Source organism: Lissotriton vulgaris, chromosome 5 (genome assembly GCF_964263255.1).
Source record: "Lissotriton vulgaris chromosome 5, aLisVul1.2, whole genome shotgun sequence".
Classification (NCBI taxonomy): domain Eukaryota; kingdom Metazoa; phylum Chordata; class Amphibia; order Caudata; family Salamandridae; genus Lissotriton; species Lissotriton vulgaris.
The window spans coordinates 452393138-452412958 of NC_141693.1; the positions used below are offsets into that span (position 1 = coordinate 452393138).

The 19821-nt window shown below is 44.0% G+C and overlaps 1 protein-coding gene across 1 annotated transcript in view; it reads right to left on the reverse strand.

Annotated features, from left to right (window-relative positions):
* Window positions 1-597: 597 nt before the first annotated feature.
* Window positions 598-19821, reverse strand: part of LOC147711063 (protein-arginine deiminase type-3-like) — an 80263-nt gene continuing 61039 nt past the window's right edge. The window contains exons 13-16 of the mRNA XM_086921885.1: window positions 14479-14572; window positions 7090-7166; window positions 6843-6971; window positions 598-2691 (exon numbers count right to left, since the gene is read on the reverse strand). Coding sequence (XP_086778011.1) covers window positions 2455-2691; window positions 6843-6971; window positions 7090-7166; window positions 14479-14572 — 537 coding nt within the window. The 3' untranslated portion in view covers window positions 598-2454. The remainder of the gene's footprint in view (window positions 2692-6842; window positions 6972-7089; window positions 7167-14478; window positions 14573-19821) is intronic.

Sequence of the window (19821 nt, forward strand, 5' to 3'; positions counted from 1 at the left end):
CCCTGTAACGTACACTCTGTGGAGAATTTTGAGTTGCACTAATCTAAGTCTAGCCGAAATTGCCACCACCCTCGGGGAGGAAACCGCTTCCTGCCATTCCTCATCATCTAGCTCAAGGCTATCTCTTTCCCATTTTTCTCGTAGTGGCCGAAGAGGGTCTATCATATTATTGATTAGTTTCTTATAGGTTAAGTGTATGGCTTTTTCGGGCAGATGGCCACCAGCAGTCGGTTTTCCAATGGGGAGGATTCTGGAGGGGAAGAGCCTGTCGGGAGGTGCAACCATAATGCATGGCGAATCAGAGCGTACCTGAAACGCACTGACTCCGCTAAGTTGCTGCGCTGCTGCAGAGAGGCGAACAGTTGCAGCATTTTTAACGTTGGGCCTTGGTAATCATCTACAAATTCTGAAAACACACAATTGCCATGCCAGCGCATTTATAAAGAGATATAATAAGTGGTTATGGAGAAGGTGGGTAGAAAGTGAATAGCCTGGTGGATGTAATTATGTGCGTGTGTGTGTCTGTGTGTGCATTCATATTCTTTTACATTTTTCATTCCATCATCACTTAGGCCTCCAAATTACAAAAAAGTCAAATTTCTTAAGCAGTAGTTTAATATTCAAGAAGGTTGATGGAGCCCAACATTTCTTCTCGCCATTGCGCAAAAAACAGAATACATCAATGTTGCCATATGTCCATCTTTTATGCCTTGGGGACGATTCTGGACCAATATGAGTTGTGTTACCCCCGGAGGATTCTACTCTGGATGATTGCAAGTAGACTTGAATGCCTGCACCTGGGATTAAAGATTGTGAGAACATCGGGACTCATTTTACTAGATGCAAATGTGCACTCAGTAAAACACCAAAGGGCACAGGTGCAGCCTGGCACCCCCAACCCACTCCAGAACATGGAGGAAGAATGGTATGCTTCACCTGTAGCTGACACTCCCCTACCCCTATCCTTGCCCAATGACACACATTCCCCCCCCTCCACTCTTCCAATTCCAGTTACCACCTGATCAGAGCAGGTGGTAAATGTGAACAAACAAGTAACTGAAATTGGAGTTAACTATTTCCTCTACTTCCGGATCATCATGATTATTCCCCATTCTGGGGACTTGAACTTGCAATTGCATGGTGGTGGTGTGTAATTACCAGCAAGAATCAGTGATTCCAGCTACAGGAATTTTAGTTCCCTTGCAGCATTCAACTCATAATTGATCCCTTACTCAGACAGCACAAATGATTATCTACCAAGATAGGTTGTAGTTAAAGGAACAGCTTGTTCCCCACTTTTACAAGAACACTTTTTACATGTGTGAACTTGTACCCATATGTTCTGATACACAGCCCCACTTCCAGTGCCTACAATAGTTGTAAAAATATTTCACTATACTCCAGCCAGGTTATATAAACAAAAACTTTGAGGAAGTGACACTTGTTGGAACTGCTGACTTGTTGAAACTGCAATTTGTCAGCATGCTCTCAGGAATATATGTCCTTTAGCTGCCACCTCTTGAAACCGTATCGGATTTTGTTCCAGACCCATTTAGCAACTCTATTCAACACACCAATCTTCCTAAACTTCCCTATGATTTCCCTGGGGCCATGGTCCATGCCAGCTCTAAATTTCAAGTCCAATGACATGGCCCGTTGAACCGTCAGTTAACAATTGTATTGAAAATCATCCTATCAGAATGGAAATCGTTTCCCAATGTATCGCCGACACAAGGTGGGCTGCATGGATTACTCGCAACTCTCAGCATGATTCCCCAACCAATCCTAATGTATCGAAGTAACTCCAGCGGATGCTAGACAGATAAATGGACCACAATAACAACACCTCCCCCCTCGGCTTCAAACTGGAACCACTATCTATGGCATTACATTAACACTTACATTCTCGTAATCTCACTGGGCACATCGCCCTTCCTCCCCTTCCCCTACTTGTTTCATTTGTTCTAATTGTGAAACACGTTATGATATACCTTCTACAAGATGATATACATACCTTCTCATGTTCTCAAGGGACTCACCTCTTCATCTAGAATGACCATAGAAGGTGCCCTTACTTAGAACTATACCCAATTCCTAACTCACCCACCACAAGACAAATCTGGATGCACTGACAAGGTTTAACAATTTACTTGCTGAAGGCAGAAATGATATAAGGAGCTGCAACTCGATACCTCAAATAGTCCCAGAAATACTTCATGTATATCATACTGTTTCCTATCATTCTAATGAACCTAGTATTGTGTATCATTGTGTGGCATGTGTTATCTCTCATGATCTCTTTTGACTGAATGTCTCAGAATAACTAATAACATTTATGGAATTAAAAATATTTCTATGGGTTTAGATGCATCATGTAGCATTTCTTGAGGTAGTGTGCCACGTGCAAGGCTAGAGAAAATGTTATCACTTTTCTTTATTCACCAGTCCCTGCCATTAATTCAGAGTCACATTCCACCACTTGAAAGTGAAGGGCTTGCGCCGGACATTGGTTCCACAGTGCACCTCTCCGCAATTCAGATGATAAGGGTAAAAATCATCAATGAAGTTGCATTGCAGTCCCAGGGGCTCCAGCAGACATCGCACCTCCTCTTCTAGGCAGCATTTCCCGCCAATAATTGGGCCAAAGGGCTTTGGGATACCTAGATGTTTTTCCAGAACCAGCATATTCACCTGAACAAATGGTGGGGAAAGAAAAGAAAAGAAAATGAAATGAAACAACAGAGGATGCCAGTGCATTTACATTTGAAACAGAAATACATTTGAACTAGAGTTGTGCACCATGCCCCAAGTTCTTCTGGGAGGGGTTTAGTGTTTGTTTCGGAGCTCAACATGAATTTGTTTTGTCTGCTGTGACACTGTCTTCTAAGTTCATGTCATATTTGAGAGCTGTGTCTATGACCTAATCTCAGCAAAAGTATGAGTGATTTAACTAGGAACAATTCAGTGTCTTTGGTTGCTTTCTGTTTATTGTGGGAGGCCTTTAACACATACATTAGAATATGTGGACACAGATTTCATATGTCACAACATTCTAAAAGTTAAACATGTAAATATTCTTGGTCAAAAATAAAGCAATTGTCAATCACCCTGTTACCTTACACAGTGCCACGAGGATTTTAAAGAACAAAAATAAATATACAAAGTACCTGGGCAGTTCTGGATATGACAGGAAACTTTTTTGTAAAGAGGAACAGATTAGGGACGTAAAATTATATGACTACTAAAAAGGCTTGAACTGATAGCTGGGGCAGATGAATGCACTTGCTCATGCTCTTCAACAATGCCAGCAGTGATGGTGAACACCTGACACTTGTAAGAGGCCTGAGAAGTGATCAATGCCTAACTGAGGAGGAAGGTTCTATAGCTCATCTATCGTGGCACCTTTTTCTCCTTGCACTGATTTTGCAAGGAGCTAGAGGCTTTTTTACTGTTGCTGTTTTGAATTGATGAATCCAAATCTTTGCACGTATTTTATTATTTGCGGGGGGCATTCTGAGCTGTGTGTAATGCTCAGGGGGAACTGAACCTTCAAAACTGCCTATCTTAGGTCAGCGTTCTAGCTTCTTTGGGGACACTCACACGCACTTCCGCTTTCTCGGACTCAAATTGAGCCGATGACGCAGCCGCGATGTGGCACCTTTTTCTCCTCGCACTGATTTTGCTAGGAGCTAGAGGCTTTTTTTATTGTTGCTGTTTTAAATTGATGAATCCAAATCTTTGCACGTATTTTATTATTTGTGGGGGACATTCTGAGCTGTGTGTAATGCTCAGGGGGAACTGATCCTTCGATTCTGCCTTCCTTAGGTCAGCGTTCTAGCTTCTTTGGGGACACTCACGCGCACTTCTGCTTTCTCGGACTCAAATCGAACCGATGACGGGGCCAGGGGCCAGGATCCCTGTTGGCTCCCTTTCTGATAATTATTGTTATAATAGGGATCAGCTCCTTAGGATTAAGGGTGAGATGAGGAGTGAGTGTTTGCATGCTATGCCAATGGAGGAGGGGATTATTTCCTGTTTTTTCTGCAATTTTACCCTCAAATCCTCCGACACCACTCTCCCTTTGGCAATTGGAGAAGGCAAAGATAAATCCATATCCATGTTACTACTTAATTGTCGCTCCCTTCCCAAACACTCCAGTGAAATCCATTTATTGTGGAAGAGAAGAGCCCAGATGTCCTCTTTCTGACGGAATCGTGGACCAGTAAGGATTCTGATGCTGATGTGATTCAAGCTCTTCCTTCTAAATATTGCATTCTTAGGAAAGATCGGGCCAGTGGCCGTGGGGGTGGGATTGCTATTTATACAAAAATGTTTATAGATGTAGATCTTTCACTAGCCTTTTAGTCGATTGTGAGAGCCTATTGGTATAAGCTTTTCACCTACCTGCACTTTTTCAGGAATCTTTATATACCGTCCTCCAGGAGCACTGGGTAATTTTTCTTCTAGATATAGCAACTAATGGGGCGAGTTTTACTTCCAATTTCTCGATCTTGGGCGATTTGAATTTACATTTTGATGATCCTGACTCTTCCACTTCGCAGGACCTCATTGAAGGTCTGGAAACGTTTCAACTTAAACAAATTGTGACCGGCCCTACTCACAACCTTGGCCATCTACTTGATCCTTTCTTTACAAATCTTACAAGTATTACTTTGGTTGAGTCCAATGTGGTTCCCTGGTCTGACCACTTTTTACTATCTTTTATTTGGACCCCTCAAGATCTGCTACAGCCGTTTGCTAGGACTAAAAAGTTTGGCCGTATATGGCCCAAACTCTCTGTGGAAAGCTGGGCAACTAATATAGAGAAGCACTTAAGCTCTATAAAAGTGAAAGAAAAGCTGCTAAGGCTAATTATTACCATGGAAAAATTGTTTCTGCATCTAATTCCCCTCAAGAATTTTTTTAAATTGTAAAATCCCTGATCACCCCTCCTAGTCCTCCTGAATGCGATTTTGTTCAAAGTCATTGTGAGGAGATAGCGAATTTCTTCTCTACTAAAGTCTATAACATCCATTCTATGTACCTGCAAACCAATCTGGATTTAAATGCTCCATTGCCCACACAACAAGCTATGCTGGAGTAATTTGCTCCACTGACTCTACCATCCTTGCAGGAACTTTTGATGCAACTTAAATTGGGATCCCCGGCAGATCCTGCCCCGCCGGCTATGTTTAATCTGGTTCTAGAGATTGTCTCTCCTGTTATTCAGGATGTAATATATTCCTCCCTTTCAAGCGGGCAGGTTCCTCCTCTCTGGAAACAAGCAAGAGTCAAAGCTCTTGAAAAAACCCAATTTAGATCCTGATGATTGGGCCAACTATCGCTCCATCTCTCTGCTGCCAGGTATTGGTACATTAGCAGAAAAATATGTCAACACCCTACTGGTGGCTTTCTTGGAGGAAAATAACTGCCTCAACCCCACCCAGACCGGCTTCAGGCATCATCAGTGCACGGAGACTGCCCTGCTTGCCGTAGTTGAAGAGTCTAGGAAAATCTTGGAGAACGGAGGCTGCGCTGCTATTATCTTGTTAGATCTCAGCGCAGCCTTTGATACTGTAAACCATCAAATTATGATCCCTAGACTCAGGGAGGTGGGGGTAGGTGGTACTGCCCTGAAATGGTTGCAGTCCTTCTTGGCAGATCGATCATTTGCGGTATTTGAAGAAGATGTTTTCTCGCAGCAGATTCCTTTACAGTATGGAGTTCCCCAGTGATCCTCTTTAAGTCCTACCATGTTAAATATCTACATGAGGTACCTTGCGGATGTGGTACTCCCCTGGGGTATCCAGACTGTTACTTATGCTGACGACACTCAGCTGGTGGTGTCCCTTAGTCAGCAAGATATTGCCGACTCCGGACTAACTTCTTGCCTTGTGAAGGTCTCTGAGTGGATGGATCTTCTTTTTTTTAATTTAATTGGTTCCAAGACAGAAGTTATGATATTGGGTTACTCGGCCCCTGTGAATTTAGATCCCATGTGGCCTAGCTGTCTTGGTCCCCCTCCCATTCCGAAAAAACTGATTAAGAGTCTGAGTGTCTGGTTCGATTGTAACCTGAACTTTACAGTTCAAGCACATAAAGTTGCTGCCAGCAGCAATTGTCTTTTTATTAGGCTGATAAGGAGGATACTTCCTCTTCTTCCGTTTGAAGCCAGGCGTATGTTGATCCAGGCCCTCATTCTATCCCAGTTGGGCTACGCAAATGCAGTCTATTTGGGTACATCACAAGGAGCTATAAAGATCCTGCAGATTGTCCAGACTCTTAATGAAGGACCCAAAATGCAATTCTGCTATGGTGGCACCTAGGCGGCTGCACAGGCTTCCTGTTCAGGAAAGAATCAGGTTTACGGCAATGTGTATTGTCCATAAGTACATTACTGGTAATGGCCCCCTTTTGATCCAGCCCATGGCACAATTATATCGCACCAACAGGACTCATAGATCCAACAATAAGCGACTACTTGTAGTCCCTAGGATCAAACGGACATGGTCTGGAGGCCGTCGGTTTTCATACAACGCGGCCAAGTTTTGGAACTAGCTTCCAGGCAACATCCGTCTTGAATCCGATTATCTTAGTTTCAGGAAGCAGTTAAAGACTTCTCTCTTTCCATGATCGGCGTGAAGGATAAGGTGCCACAGGAAGCGCTGGGATGCCCTTGGGTAGCCATGCGCTAGCCAAGTGCGTATTCATTCATTCATTCACAGACACTCTTCTCGCTTGGTATCAAACCTTCCAGACCACTCTCAGAATACTGAACCAATCTGATAAGGATGCACCTGAAAATACTTTCTGTGATAGTGAGGCAAGGCTTGATCACTTACCATGTCTGGGAAGAAGGCACCAGCCATGCCCGCACTATCAAGTTTGAATAAGACAGGGATATCGATGATGTCCTTCTCTGTCAGGCCCAGCTCCTTCTTCAGAAGATCCCTGCTGTGGTCAATGCAGCTCTGGCAGAAAGAAAAGGGGCACAAGGTCATGATTTGCATATAAAGCCATCAGGATTGAAATAATGCATAGAGAGACAGGGTCATATATAGAAAAATATAACAGTAGTGTTATAGTCACCTGCACATGCTCATTGTCTTTCTTCAATTGTTGGTCAGAAAGGATTTCATTAATAGTTTGATTCTTAACTGTCAATCCTATAGAAAAAGTAATAAAATGTTTAAAGGGCAGTAGTAGTGTGTAGGCAGTTATCATCTATGGAACGTGTCCATTTTCAGTAGACAACACAGTAATTGGTAAAGATTGTGTGTTTTCTGCCGTATGAAAACAAAGAACAAATTATGCAAGTACTCAGGAAATTTGCCAAAATCAATGTTAATAATAGGTAACATCGGTTTCTAATTCTTAATAATGGCATAACTCTCTGCATATTGCCTAATGTAGTGTAAAGATAAGGATGAGCAGTCAGACAACCCAATATAGGGCTAGGATTAAGTTCTGGGGGCCTCATTTATGAGAAGTGACGCATCGCTGCGTGAAAGCACCGATGCGTCACTTCTCAGTGCGCCCTCCTTGCGACATGATTGATGAGTCATATTTACTGTATGACGCATCATGTCACAAGGAGTTACAGATACGTCAGTATTTCTGACGTATCTGTATGGCGCAAAAGTGACGAATTGCTGAAGTGTGTCACAAAAGTGACGCAACTCCAGCAATGTGTCCTTTCACATGGGGCAAGCCCCATGTGAAAGGGCCTCCATCAGTCTTATGCCTGCTGTGAGGCAGGCGTAAGAAATTGATGCATTTGTGTCGTAAAAGTGGCGCAGTGAAATCTTATAGATTTCACTGCGTCACTTCTATGACCCTTTCTTGCATCAGAACGACCCCCTGCATACATTATATCTGGCTCAGGTATAATGCAGCGCAGAATTTACAAAGTGACGTATCTACCTAGATGCGTCGCTTTGTAAATATGGTGCAACAAGGCACATTTTTACGTCGCTGGCGCGTAACAAAAAGTGACACATTGGCGGCGTAAAACTGATGCACGGCCATATAAACAAGGCCCTGGGTATCTACCTATCTACATGTGTCATACATTGGAATAACATATATTGTCCTACAGCTCTGTATTATAACGCCAAATACCTGGTAAAACACACACAGGGTTGTACAGTTGCTTGAGGACAGCCATCTATCTAATGCTATTTTAGTCCGAGTGACGTATTTCAGATTGACTAGAGGTTAGCTGGGATCTGATTTCATTTGATTGATTTGATTTGATCTTTAGATTTATAGAGCGCAATGATTGCCCGGAGGCGTCTTGGCGCTAGGTACTAGACTAGTGTGAAGTTAGCATGTGGGTGAGCGTTAGAGGTCGGTTTGATATAGCCATGTTTGTACTGCTTTCCTGAATGTTTTCAGATCTACACTGTTTTTGATTACTAATGGTAGAAGATTCCAGGGTTTGGCATATCTAAGCCGGAAGCTCCTGCCTCCCCATCGTGCTTGTTTGAACCTCGTAATTTGAAACAGTTTTTGTTGGGTAGATCTTAGGAGTCCAGACCATCTAAATGCTGTTCACAGGACCAGGGTGCAATGTCAGACTTTAAAAAGCTGCCTTGGAAGATACTGGACAATGTTTGGGTCTCACTGGCTAATGAGAATGCTTAGATTTCCTTAGCAACCCCCATTTCATTCACTTTCTTGTAAGCTAAGGAGCTGCAACGATCTTCTCACCTTCACACTCCACCTTTTCGCTCCTGCTTTCACTAAATGTCAGCAGCACCAGGGGTAGGTATGGCCAGTTTGTGCTTGAGCTGTCATTCGATGCAACAGGAGCCATAAAAGGATAATTCATGCACATGAGATTTCAATACACCTATTATCAATTGATAGTTGCCTCTGACTCATGATTATGTCTTCTGTAACAACCATTGATTCTATATGGAAGCCTTAGAGCCGGAAAGTGCACTCACCAAATTAGAACTGAACTCGACTATCAGCAACAGGCTGCAGATTCTAGGGTCGAAATCATTCAGTAATTAACCCCGCTGGCAGCCATACCTATACAGATGTCAATCAACCTAGGCGCTCTCACTATGGACAAGTGCATTATAAAGAGTGTGTGGGACCCAGCAGGGGGTATATTAAGAATTTATTATTTATGGCAACAGAAATCACGGCGGGAATGACTTTGAAGGTCTTTATATAACTATTGATCCTTACAGTTAAAAACTGGCGTGAAAATGAATTAATCCCACATTTTAACTCATTTTATTTTGGAGTCTTAAAGGGACTTAAAGCAGTAAACGGAGCATCCTGGCATGGTGCATTTTTTACCTTGAATGCCTGGATATTTATGGGGGGAGGGCGGACGGGCTTATGTGTTTTTGATACTGTAAAGATTTTAAGTAATTGCACGGTTAATAATAAAGATAGATAGTGTTTTAATTATATACTTTCTGACTATTTAAACATTAAAAAAAAGAGTGGCTATCAGACTGTCTACCTCTAAGTAAGTGTCTGAGGAAGAGATATGTCAGGTTGTGAAAAGCTTTTTAAGAGGTCCAAAGCCCATGACCAAATGGTGTTTAGGGATGGTTAATGCCACAGCTTCAGTGCCTTCTTATCTTGTCCATAATCTGAAATCCTTACTTTATAGTATTCTGAGCCCGGTCATCCTAAACAGGTTTATCTCATAACAGTGAATCTAAACTTTGTTCAATGAATGTGTTCAACAATTCCTATTAGTATATATTATTCAATGGATTATTATCAAGAACTTCTAGGCTCTCCTCTATCCTACTCCCTCCTCCCTATCCGCCATCGCCATGGGCATCCGCAGAAATGTTTCCGGGGGGGGGGGGGAAACCTGGCAAACAAAGGGGCGTGGCTAATGTTAATCAATAGGGGCGGGGCTAAAATGGCAGACAATCAGGATAGGGTAATTCTCAGGCCAAGCTGAGAAAAAAAGTGGTGAATTCTGCATTTGAAACTGGACAACAATTAGAGCACACATAAGAACCCTAATATTACCCCCCTGGCCCCTTAAAACTCATACATTTCCTGATCCCTAAAATTAGCCCCCTGGCACCCCAAAACCGATAACCCTTGCCTGCCCTGACCCCTATAATTGTCCCCTGGGCACCCCAAAGCCCATACCCGCGTTCAACCTCAAAATGTCCCCCCCTTGCAACCCAAAATCCATACCCACCCTGAACTCTAAAATTACCCCTTGGTACCCAAAACCCATACCCACCCTGAACCCTAAAATTACCCCTGCCCCCCCCAAAACGCATACATGCCCTGAACTCAACATTGCCCCTGGCACCCCAAAACCCATATCCACCCTGATGCCTAACATTTCCCCTGGCACCCCAAAACCTATACCCACCCTAAACCCTAGAAATTACCCCTGCCACCCCAAAACCCATACCCACCCTGAACCCTAAAATCACCCCACACGCATCCCAAAAGCTGAACGCTACAGGGCAGATTTACAATCCCCTTGTGCCACTTTTGCGTCACTTTTAACATGGCAAAGGTGACGTAAAAGGGGCCCAAGCCGCTTGTAAATCTGCCCCTACAAGCTTACACTACATTTGCATATTCGAAGGGGAGTGTCCTCCTTGACGTTTCCATGCATGGAAGTCTAAAACACCGTAACCTAGATATGCAGCCAGTAGGTAATGCTGGTGATGCTGTAGAATGCATTAAAGTTACTGGAACTTACTTAAAAATAGCTGCCTTCTCTTCTGATACTATTCAGTGGAGTCAGGCCTATCAGTAACACTGTCGGCCTGGCATCCAGCCCCTCCCGAAGGTCTCACTTTCTAGATAGGTGTGGTTCAAATGTCTCCTGGATTCTCCTAGCCTGAGCCTCCTCTGCTTCTTCGTCGGTGCCCTTGGATGCAAAAAGAGACAGATCCATGGCCCTATTCACCATTTACCTGGTGAGCAGCGCCGCGGATGTGTATTCCATACAAGTGCACAGACAGCAGGGGGAAAGGGATGGCAGTGTAGGTGACACTTTTCCTTTGTAAAGTAATTCCTGATGGCGTCATAGCCAAGGGTGTGCTGTCTGTGCACTAGTATAAAATACACATCTATACAAGTGCACAGACAGCAAATCCTGGGCTATGATGACAGCAGAAATTCCTAAACAAAAGAAAAGCATCACCTGCACTGGCTATCCCTTTCCCTCTGCTGTACACATCTTCCCACTCCCACCCCATGACGAGGCAGCTAGAAGTGGTGATTTGTCATTCTGAGGGGTGTGAATGTTATAAGAATATGTGTGCCTGGCTGAGACAGCTTCCCGGCACACCACTCACACACAGCCACACCTGAGTACTTCACAAAGGTCTTTAAAAGACTATTTACTTGGTAATGAGACTTTGTTGTGTTTTCACCCCTACTTAGAGCCCCTGCATCTCCACTATGCACATGGCTTTGGCTGGATGAGTTCGCCCCCCCCTCCCGAAATTTGAGGGCGACGAGTTGACGTGAGGTTTAAAAGAGGGGTGAAAGAGGGATTGAAGACTCTGAGTGGCGACCGTGATTGGGCATACATTTAATGCAGTTTCCCTTTCCAATGGGATTATCGTTCAAATCTACTTTGACAGACTCACAGACAGCAAATGCTGCTGCCTTTCCATGTCGTCTGAAAGTTTTTTTCTTGAAGTTGGGTCGACGAGCTGATCGGGTTCTTTTCTTCCTTCATGTGGTGGTGATGAGTGGGTTGCAGGGCGCCTGCACTTGTCACCTCTATCATTGGTAACCCCCTGCTTCCATCTGAACACTGAGGATCACCGCCCCCCAATCCACCGGCACCTGGAGGGGTCACCGTGATGCCTAGGGGGACCAGCTGGCATGGGTGCAAATTCAGGATAGTGAGTGTAAAAATTCAGGACAAAGGGTCCAAATTCGGGAAAAAAATTCACGATAGGAGGTCAAAATTCAGGACAAAAGGTAAGGTTTACAGACACATCAGAGAAGGTTGCACAATAGTATATAAGTAAGTAAATAGACTATCACTAAAGTACAAGTGAAAATAAGTTTATATTAGGTTGAGACAATTGTGCACTTCATGGTTTGTCAGTATACGCGCAGCTTTAAGCAAATGTGCAGGTTTTTTTGTGGTAACAAAACCGCCCCCACCTTTCCAGCTCCCAGAGAAAACGCCTGATGCCTGGTCCGGCCAGTCTGGCCTTGATACCACCCTCCAATGGCGCCCCTCAACTTCACATAGACCCTCTCTCATGTGTATTTAATTTCTCGTATAGTGCTATTCATCCCAAGTATGTGGGGTAGAGTTTTGGAGTGCGTTATAAAAAACACATATTATATAGAGACAATCACTCATATAAATGGAAAAGTCAATGTATAGGAAATGTTGCTTAAGATAATGGGGCTTACAATGTGTAATCATACTTTCATCCATCATTCAGTCTTTCACCATTCATTCTGTCCTTCCATCTAGTGCCCATCCATGTCCATATTCATCCATTTACAAACCTATCCATCACGTTTCCTTCCATCCATCATTTCACTCATCCATCCCTCAATCCATCCTTTTACTCATCCATCATCCATCCATCCAATGCTTTCACCCTATACATCTGTACACTCATCCATCCGCTCTTCCACCCATCCATCCATTAACTCATCCATCCAGCCATTCACCCGATAAGTCATCCATTTACCTATCCCCCTTCCTCTTTCAATTCCCCTTTCACTTAGCTATCCATTCTTCCATCCACCCACCTATCCATCTACTCATCCACTCATGAATCCATCCATTGAACCAATCATTCATCCATCCTTTCACTCATCCATCTACCCTTTCACTCCTTCACTCATCTATCTACCCCTTTGTCCATCTACCTGCCCTTTCACTCACTCATCCAGCCTTACATCCACCCTTTCTCTCATCCGTCCATCCCTTCACCCTTTCACTTATCAATTCATCAATCCACCCTTTCACTTATCAAGTCATCAATCCATCCATCATTTCTTTCATCCATCCACCCATTCACTCGCCCGTCATTCACCCTTTCACTCATCCTTCCATCCAGCATTTCACTCATGTATCCAGCTATCCATCCACCCATCCCTTCACTTACTTACTCACTCACCTTTTCACAATAATTATGAGACCGATCAAGAACTCCACCCTCGCTGTAGGGGTGGGGTGGAGAAGGGTTCACTATGCCCCTGCACATAGGCAATCTGAAAAAGTGGAAGGTGTGAGTCATGCATGATGCACAGTGCCTTGGCGTGGGGCGATTGTGACATGGTGTTGTTTCCAGAGCTTTAAGTGGGATGAAAAAACTAAGGGGGTCTCTCTAAAAGGGTGTTTGATGTAATAAAATGTGTGGCTTAAAACACATAAGCTAAAAACCTGTGCTTAATATAATGTGCCGCCCAACTGGTATTCTTGTTGCTTTTGTCATTGCATCCAGATATATAATACAACAAATAACGTTACACTTAGAACAAGAAACGTTACACCTACAACAAGCCAGAACTATTGGCTTTGTCAATGGTTGTTTGTTGCATAAAATAAAAAAGCAGCAACCATGGCTGCTATACTATAACTATAATCCTTTCCTTTCAACTTCTTTCACCGCATTCCTTTGTCTAACTGGATTCTCGCCTAGCAGCAGCATGGGCGTTTTTGCACTTCCATATGACAGAATGCCCTGCCCTGGACTGAGGCTATAGGAGGCCGCCACATGCTGTGCCAGCCCAGACTGACCCATTGTCATTCTGTATGTGGCAATCAGCCCCACACAGAATGATAATGGGCGGGGTGGGGCTACTCTTGTGCTTAGAGGGAGCTGAGGCCTTTTGCAGTGATGTCCTGCCTGAGGACGAGCCCGGGCGTCAGACCTCCCTCCCGGAAGCATTTGTGACATGGGCGTGTGCAGGGGGGGCATGGAGAGGTGCTCCAAGAGGGGGGGGGGGGGCAAGCGCCCCTCCTTGCCCCCCCCCCCCACTCCGGACGCCCATGGCCATCCCCTTCTGTAAATGTGACTTATGGACCCCATACTTTGAATATTCAATGCAAAGTCAGGTAACACTCCTAGAATACGAGTAGAGCTATTTAACATACAAAAAGCAGAAGACAATATTTTGGTGCAATAAGGTCCCCGTGCTAGCATCATATTTTGTAATGAGCAGGCATGAGAGTGCTTATAGTTACATCTTAACTTACTTACACCTATGGATTCTTAAGTATGTTTATCGCCATGTACAACTAGGGCGGTTTGCAAAACATATTCATAATTTTATAAAAGAAAGAAAAAGAGAAGGGGATTTGATGGTCATGAAAATAAAAGGTTGGGAGGGGGAAAAGGAATGTTGTAGTGCCACTGGTGAGAGTCGTCAGAAGGAGAGGCGGACAGACACAAGGTAAAGGCACAAAGGTTGGGAGTGGAAGTAAGTTTAAGAGACCATCTGAGGCTGGTTTGGGCTTGCATGCCATGAGCGTGCACTTACCTTCAAACATAACAGCATCTCCATGGCCATCAAGCCTCTTCTGCCTGAAGAGCTGGTAGCAGGCAGTGGGACTTGCAAGGACCAGTCTGAACCCCTGGAGGAAGATAAAATATTAGGTTAGAACAAGAGGCGTACTTGAGCACTTAGATCCCAGAATGCAAGTGATTGACTTTAGTCAAGAACATCTGGGATTGAAATGGAAACCCTGGGAAAAACATTGGCAACATGAGGCTAAATAAAGGATCTGTCCACATGTTAAAAAATAACCTGTTCACATGAAACACCAACTACAGATGCACACCTGCGACCAAACACAGTCCTAAAAAATCAAAATATTTACCTAACACCTCCCTCCTACTTGTACATGCAGGACCACCTCACCCTCCTCTGTAAGCAAACTAAGGATTACTAAATGGAACACTCAGCTTACCACTAATTGCAAACAGGGCCATGGCACACACCTCTCCACCTATTGTGCACTAAAGATAAGTACACACACCTCCACCCTACCAAATGATCCTAAAGATCAGAGTACACACGTTCACTTTCGAGGTGCATTGTCTGTTACTCTGGAATAGCTTCTTCCATCTTTTCTCATGGTGAGCCTCAATTGCTATTTTGAGGAAGTTATATTCTAGGTTTGAGTTTGATTGAGTTGGACAGCACACCTTCAACCACATTGCAATACGCTTCTAGCTACTCCACTTCCCCTTTTAATGCCATGGTGGATGGCATGGAGTCGCTTAACAAACAGTTGAATAGCTTGTCAGCGATTCCACTTTGATACTGCTTTTTTAGCTGCAGTATAAGCTTTCTGAGCTTAGGAGGCAGGTGACCCTTGCATTTGCAGTCTGTAGCCATGCTGGATCCTTGGCAGTCACCAACAAGTTTGTGTTTATCACTATGGTTGAGAGGAGTGCATGTGACCATGATCTCGAGCGGACTGCGTGTATAGCAGCTGTGCGTGAACTGTGAGCGCTAGTGGAGCATGTCAGAGCAACTCCGTGTGCACTGCCTTTTAGCAGAGTTTGCGTAGACGAAGGGGAAGTGAGCTGTGAAGAGTGGCTACACAAGCGGCGTGTGCGACTGTTAGCAATAGTGCTGTGTGCATTAAATGATTCCGCAAGGTCACTCACCAACTGCTTTTTCTGTGCTGCCAGAACGAAGTGTGCCTCACTTATTGAACAAAGTAATTGGCCAATGGTGTTGGAAGGTATCTATTGTTGCCAATCAGAGGAAGCACAGGTTGAACACTAGTTTGTGAACTTGGTGGTCTCCCACCATGGAGTTTTTTGGGAGCCATGTTTGATGCATACATGGATACTGGAATTGAAGAGTAACACAAGTGGTGCGGAAGAAGGACAAGTGGGCAGCAGTGACTAGTTTTATTGTATTCATTTATTGTGTTTTATCATGGCAACGGTGACTACTTTTATTGTATTAGTTTGTTGTGCTGTGAACTGACTTTCGTTTATTTTTTTTTGTTGGGTGTACACAGCAATGAAGTTATCAAGGCCCCTATAGTTTTCCTGGCTGTCCCTGGTGATGCGGTCATGCCATGGGACCACTGGCCAGAAGCCCTTGAAACTTATCTTGAAGCAGTTGGAGGTGTCATTTGTGTCACACAGAGAAGGATAGCCATGTTGAAGCATGGCTATGGGGGCGTTCGAATTGCATTATGGAAAAAAGATTAGTGTGACGGTAGAGCGCCATGTGTCTTTTCACACGTGAAGGCTGCTCAGGACTCAATTGACCAATATGTAAGTGTGTTGCAAACCTTAGCAGTTACGTTAAATTTTAGGGAACTACATGCAGAGATCATAAGAGATCAGCTAATAAATCGCACTGTTAACATGAAGGTACAAGAGAAGTTATTAAGATTGAAAGAACCTTCGTTGGAGAAGGCAATTGTGGTAGCAAAACATATAGAAGACACATCACGCTATGTAAGGGAACTAGGAAAAAAAGGACCAAATGAAGCTACGGTACAGGTGGTAAATAAGATGGAGAACACTCAGAAGCAAGGAAGTAAATTCAGAAGCCGACAGAGGGGGCAAGAAGAATGTGCTATAGATGTGTCAGTTTTAAGAACATTGCTATGTTTGGGAATTGTTCAGCTGTAAAGGCCAGATGTTTCAAATGTAATAAGGTTGGGCATTTTCCTAGAATGTGCAACCAAAAGAGAACCGACCATAAGGAAAGAGTCAACTGGGTACAACAGCAAAGGGAAGGACACAAGGTTGAAGAAAGTGGTTCAAAGAAGGAAGTTGAAGCTTTGATGTTGGGCAATGTTGAAATGAAGGTAGTGTGTGAAACTCATACAGGTGTCCCCAAAGATGATCAGTATTGCCCACCTAAATGTAAGGTGTCTCTAATGGGGAGGGGTTGATGTTGCGATGTGGGTGGACTCTTGTTCACCATATCCTTTGATCAATCAAGAGATCTGGTGTGATCTGGGTGAAGTGGAGCTGTTGACATCCAATATGGAGTTGGTGGGGTATGGAGTGTTATGGTTACTTATTATGGGTTGTTTTCAGGCTGATTTGCATTTTAAGGATAGAGTTACTACCTGGTGTGTATGTGCTAGAAAAAGGATGTTGTTTGCTTAGACTGAGAGAACAGAGGGCACTAAATATTGTGCTGAATCCAAATGCAAAGGAACAGGTGATGTTGATGACACCTGATCAAGGGGATGTGTGGAGAAAAGAGTTTCCAACTTTGTTTGGAAATGGATTAGAATACTTAAAGGAATTTGTACTCAAAATTGTTCTAAAAATAGGAGCTGTTGCTAAGGCTCACAAAGTACGTAATGTGCCAGTTATTTTACGAGATGCTCTTAAGGCCGAATTGGATAGATTGTTGGAAAAGGATATCATCAAACAAATAGAGTGGTTAAGTCCAGTGGTCATTGCTCCTAAGCCCAATGGTAGTATAAGGATGTGTGTGTATTTGAGAGATATGAGTGGATCACCAGCCTATACCCAATATAAATGAGCTGCTGGCTGGTGAGAAAGGAGGGTGATTTTATTCTACACTCGATCTCTCAAGCGTCTATTATCAAGAGTTGCTGCACACAGAGTCAAAGCATTTGACTTCTTTTATAATGCCAACTAAAGCATTCTGTTTTGTTCGTATGCATTTTGGACTAGCATCTGTTTCAGCAGTGTAACAATGGGTGGTGCATAATTTGTAGGGTCGAGTGGAAAATGTGAGAGTGTTCCAGGAAGGATGATATTTTGGTGTGGGCGGCAAGTAAGGGAGCGCCTGATAAGTTGTTGTGGAAGGTGTGTGGGATCTTGGAGGAGGCAGGTCTCACTGTGGAAGCTAGCAAATGTAAGTTTGATCGTCTGAGTGTGGAATATTTTGGCCACACCATGTCATATGATGGAATATCACCCAAGATCAAATTAATGGAGGCAATTGTTATGTTGATGGAAACTTGGCTAAATGAATCAGCTGCTCCCATCATGGACTTTTTAATACCTCCCAATTATGATATCATTAGGTTCAACAGATCTAGTGGTCATAGTGGAGGCATCACATGTTTACATCGCAGCAATCTAGCAGTGAAAGTACTACATGCTGACCTCCTGCCATTTTGTGAATACCTTTGTAATGAGGTGTCTAGTTGTAATACCCACTCATGCAAACTGCACACGTTTTACCACTCCCCTCGTGACAACCTTCCCTCCACAGAGCAGATCATCGACATCATCTCAGCCAATGCTAATTTTCATGGCACTCAGATATTCCTGGGAGATTGCAACCTCCACTGGAACAATCGTAATGATGTGGTGGTCAATAGCCTTAAATCATTCCTACTTGACCTAAACCTAATCCAAATCTGTGAGAGCCCTACTCATATCAAAGGAGCTACCTTAGATCTTGTCATTGGTAAGCCCAACTCCATCCACCTTGATTCGATCCTCCCATTTGATTGAGCAGACCACTTCTGCATCACCTTCCTCATCTTGGAATCGTTAAGAACAAGTAGAGCCCAGCCTAAGAACCCAAAACAGCTAAAAAGACGTCTACAGAACATCAACTCTCAAGATCTGACTGTTCTGTGCGATAACATCCTGTCCCCTCCCTTGAACATGTCGGATGCCCATGACCTTACCGCTCACTATAACCAATCAATGCTTAAGGTACTAGACTCGGTTGCACCCCTACAGCTTAAAAAAATGTCCGCTAAACTCTCCGGGGCAGATTTATGTTAACTGGCGCATCCCCAGGGTTGCGCCACAGTGCGCCACAGCTCCGCCACCCATGGTGCGCCGCATTTACAATGCGGCGCACCATGGTGCAAGGCAGGGAAGATGCGTGACGCATCTTTCGGCGTACGGGCGGCGCATTGCTGGAGTCATGTCGCAAGTGCGACATGACTCCTGCAATGCACAGGGGCCACCCCTACATTGCATGGTGCATCACCCTTACGCCTGCTTCAAGCAGGCGTAAGGAATTGACGTAGAAAGTGACTCAGTGAAATCTTGTAGATTTCACTGAGTCACTTTCCAGGGGCATTCCTGCGACGGAACGCCCCCCCTGCACCGGAACGCCTACATGAAACCTGACGCAGGTTTCATGTGGCGCAGGGCCTTACACCGTGACGCATCTCCATAGATGCGTCACGTTGTAAATGCCTCGTAGGGATGCTCCACGTTCACGCCGCCTTGCGTGACGCAACAGCGGCGTAAACGTGGCGCAAGGGCCTCATAAATCTGCCCCTCCATACCATGGTTCAATGATAGTCTTAATTCCAAAAGAAGAAATTTAAGACTTGCTGAAAGGATGTGGTGATCCCATCCCTCCCTTGAACATCTCTACCATTTGAGATCCCTGAGAAGCATTTACAATAAGCGCATCAGATGCTCGAAGGCCACCTTTTTCAGAACTCAACTAGACCAAACACATTTTTTTTCAAAAAAACCTGTTCGAATTCATCAAGTCCCAAGCCAACGGCCATCCTAATCTCTCGTCTCTGGGTCAAGGGTCAGTGCTGAACTGTGAAGAATTCGCTGATTTCTTCACGGATAAGACTATTAAGATTGAAACTGAATTACGCTCTGCCCTTGATCATCTGTCGATCAGTTCACTGAACAACTCCGTCCCCCAGCTATGGTTGCTGTTTCAAAGGATTCTGAAGACAATGAGGAGGAATGGATGTCTGCAGATGTAACATGCACAAGTGTGAAAGCCATTTCTGAAAAGGAGTGGAAAGAAAAGGTTGTGAAGGATAAGGAGATGCAAGTACTCATAAATAATTTACCGAAAGATTGGTCAGTGGTGGAAGATGTGTGTGGATTGAAGAATTATAAAAATGTTTGGTTTGGACTGTCATGT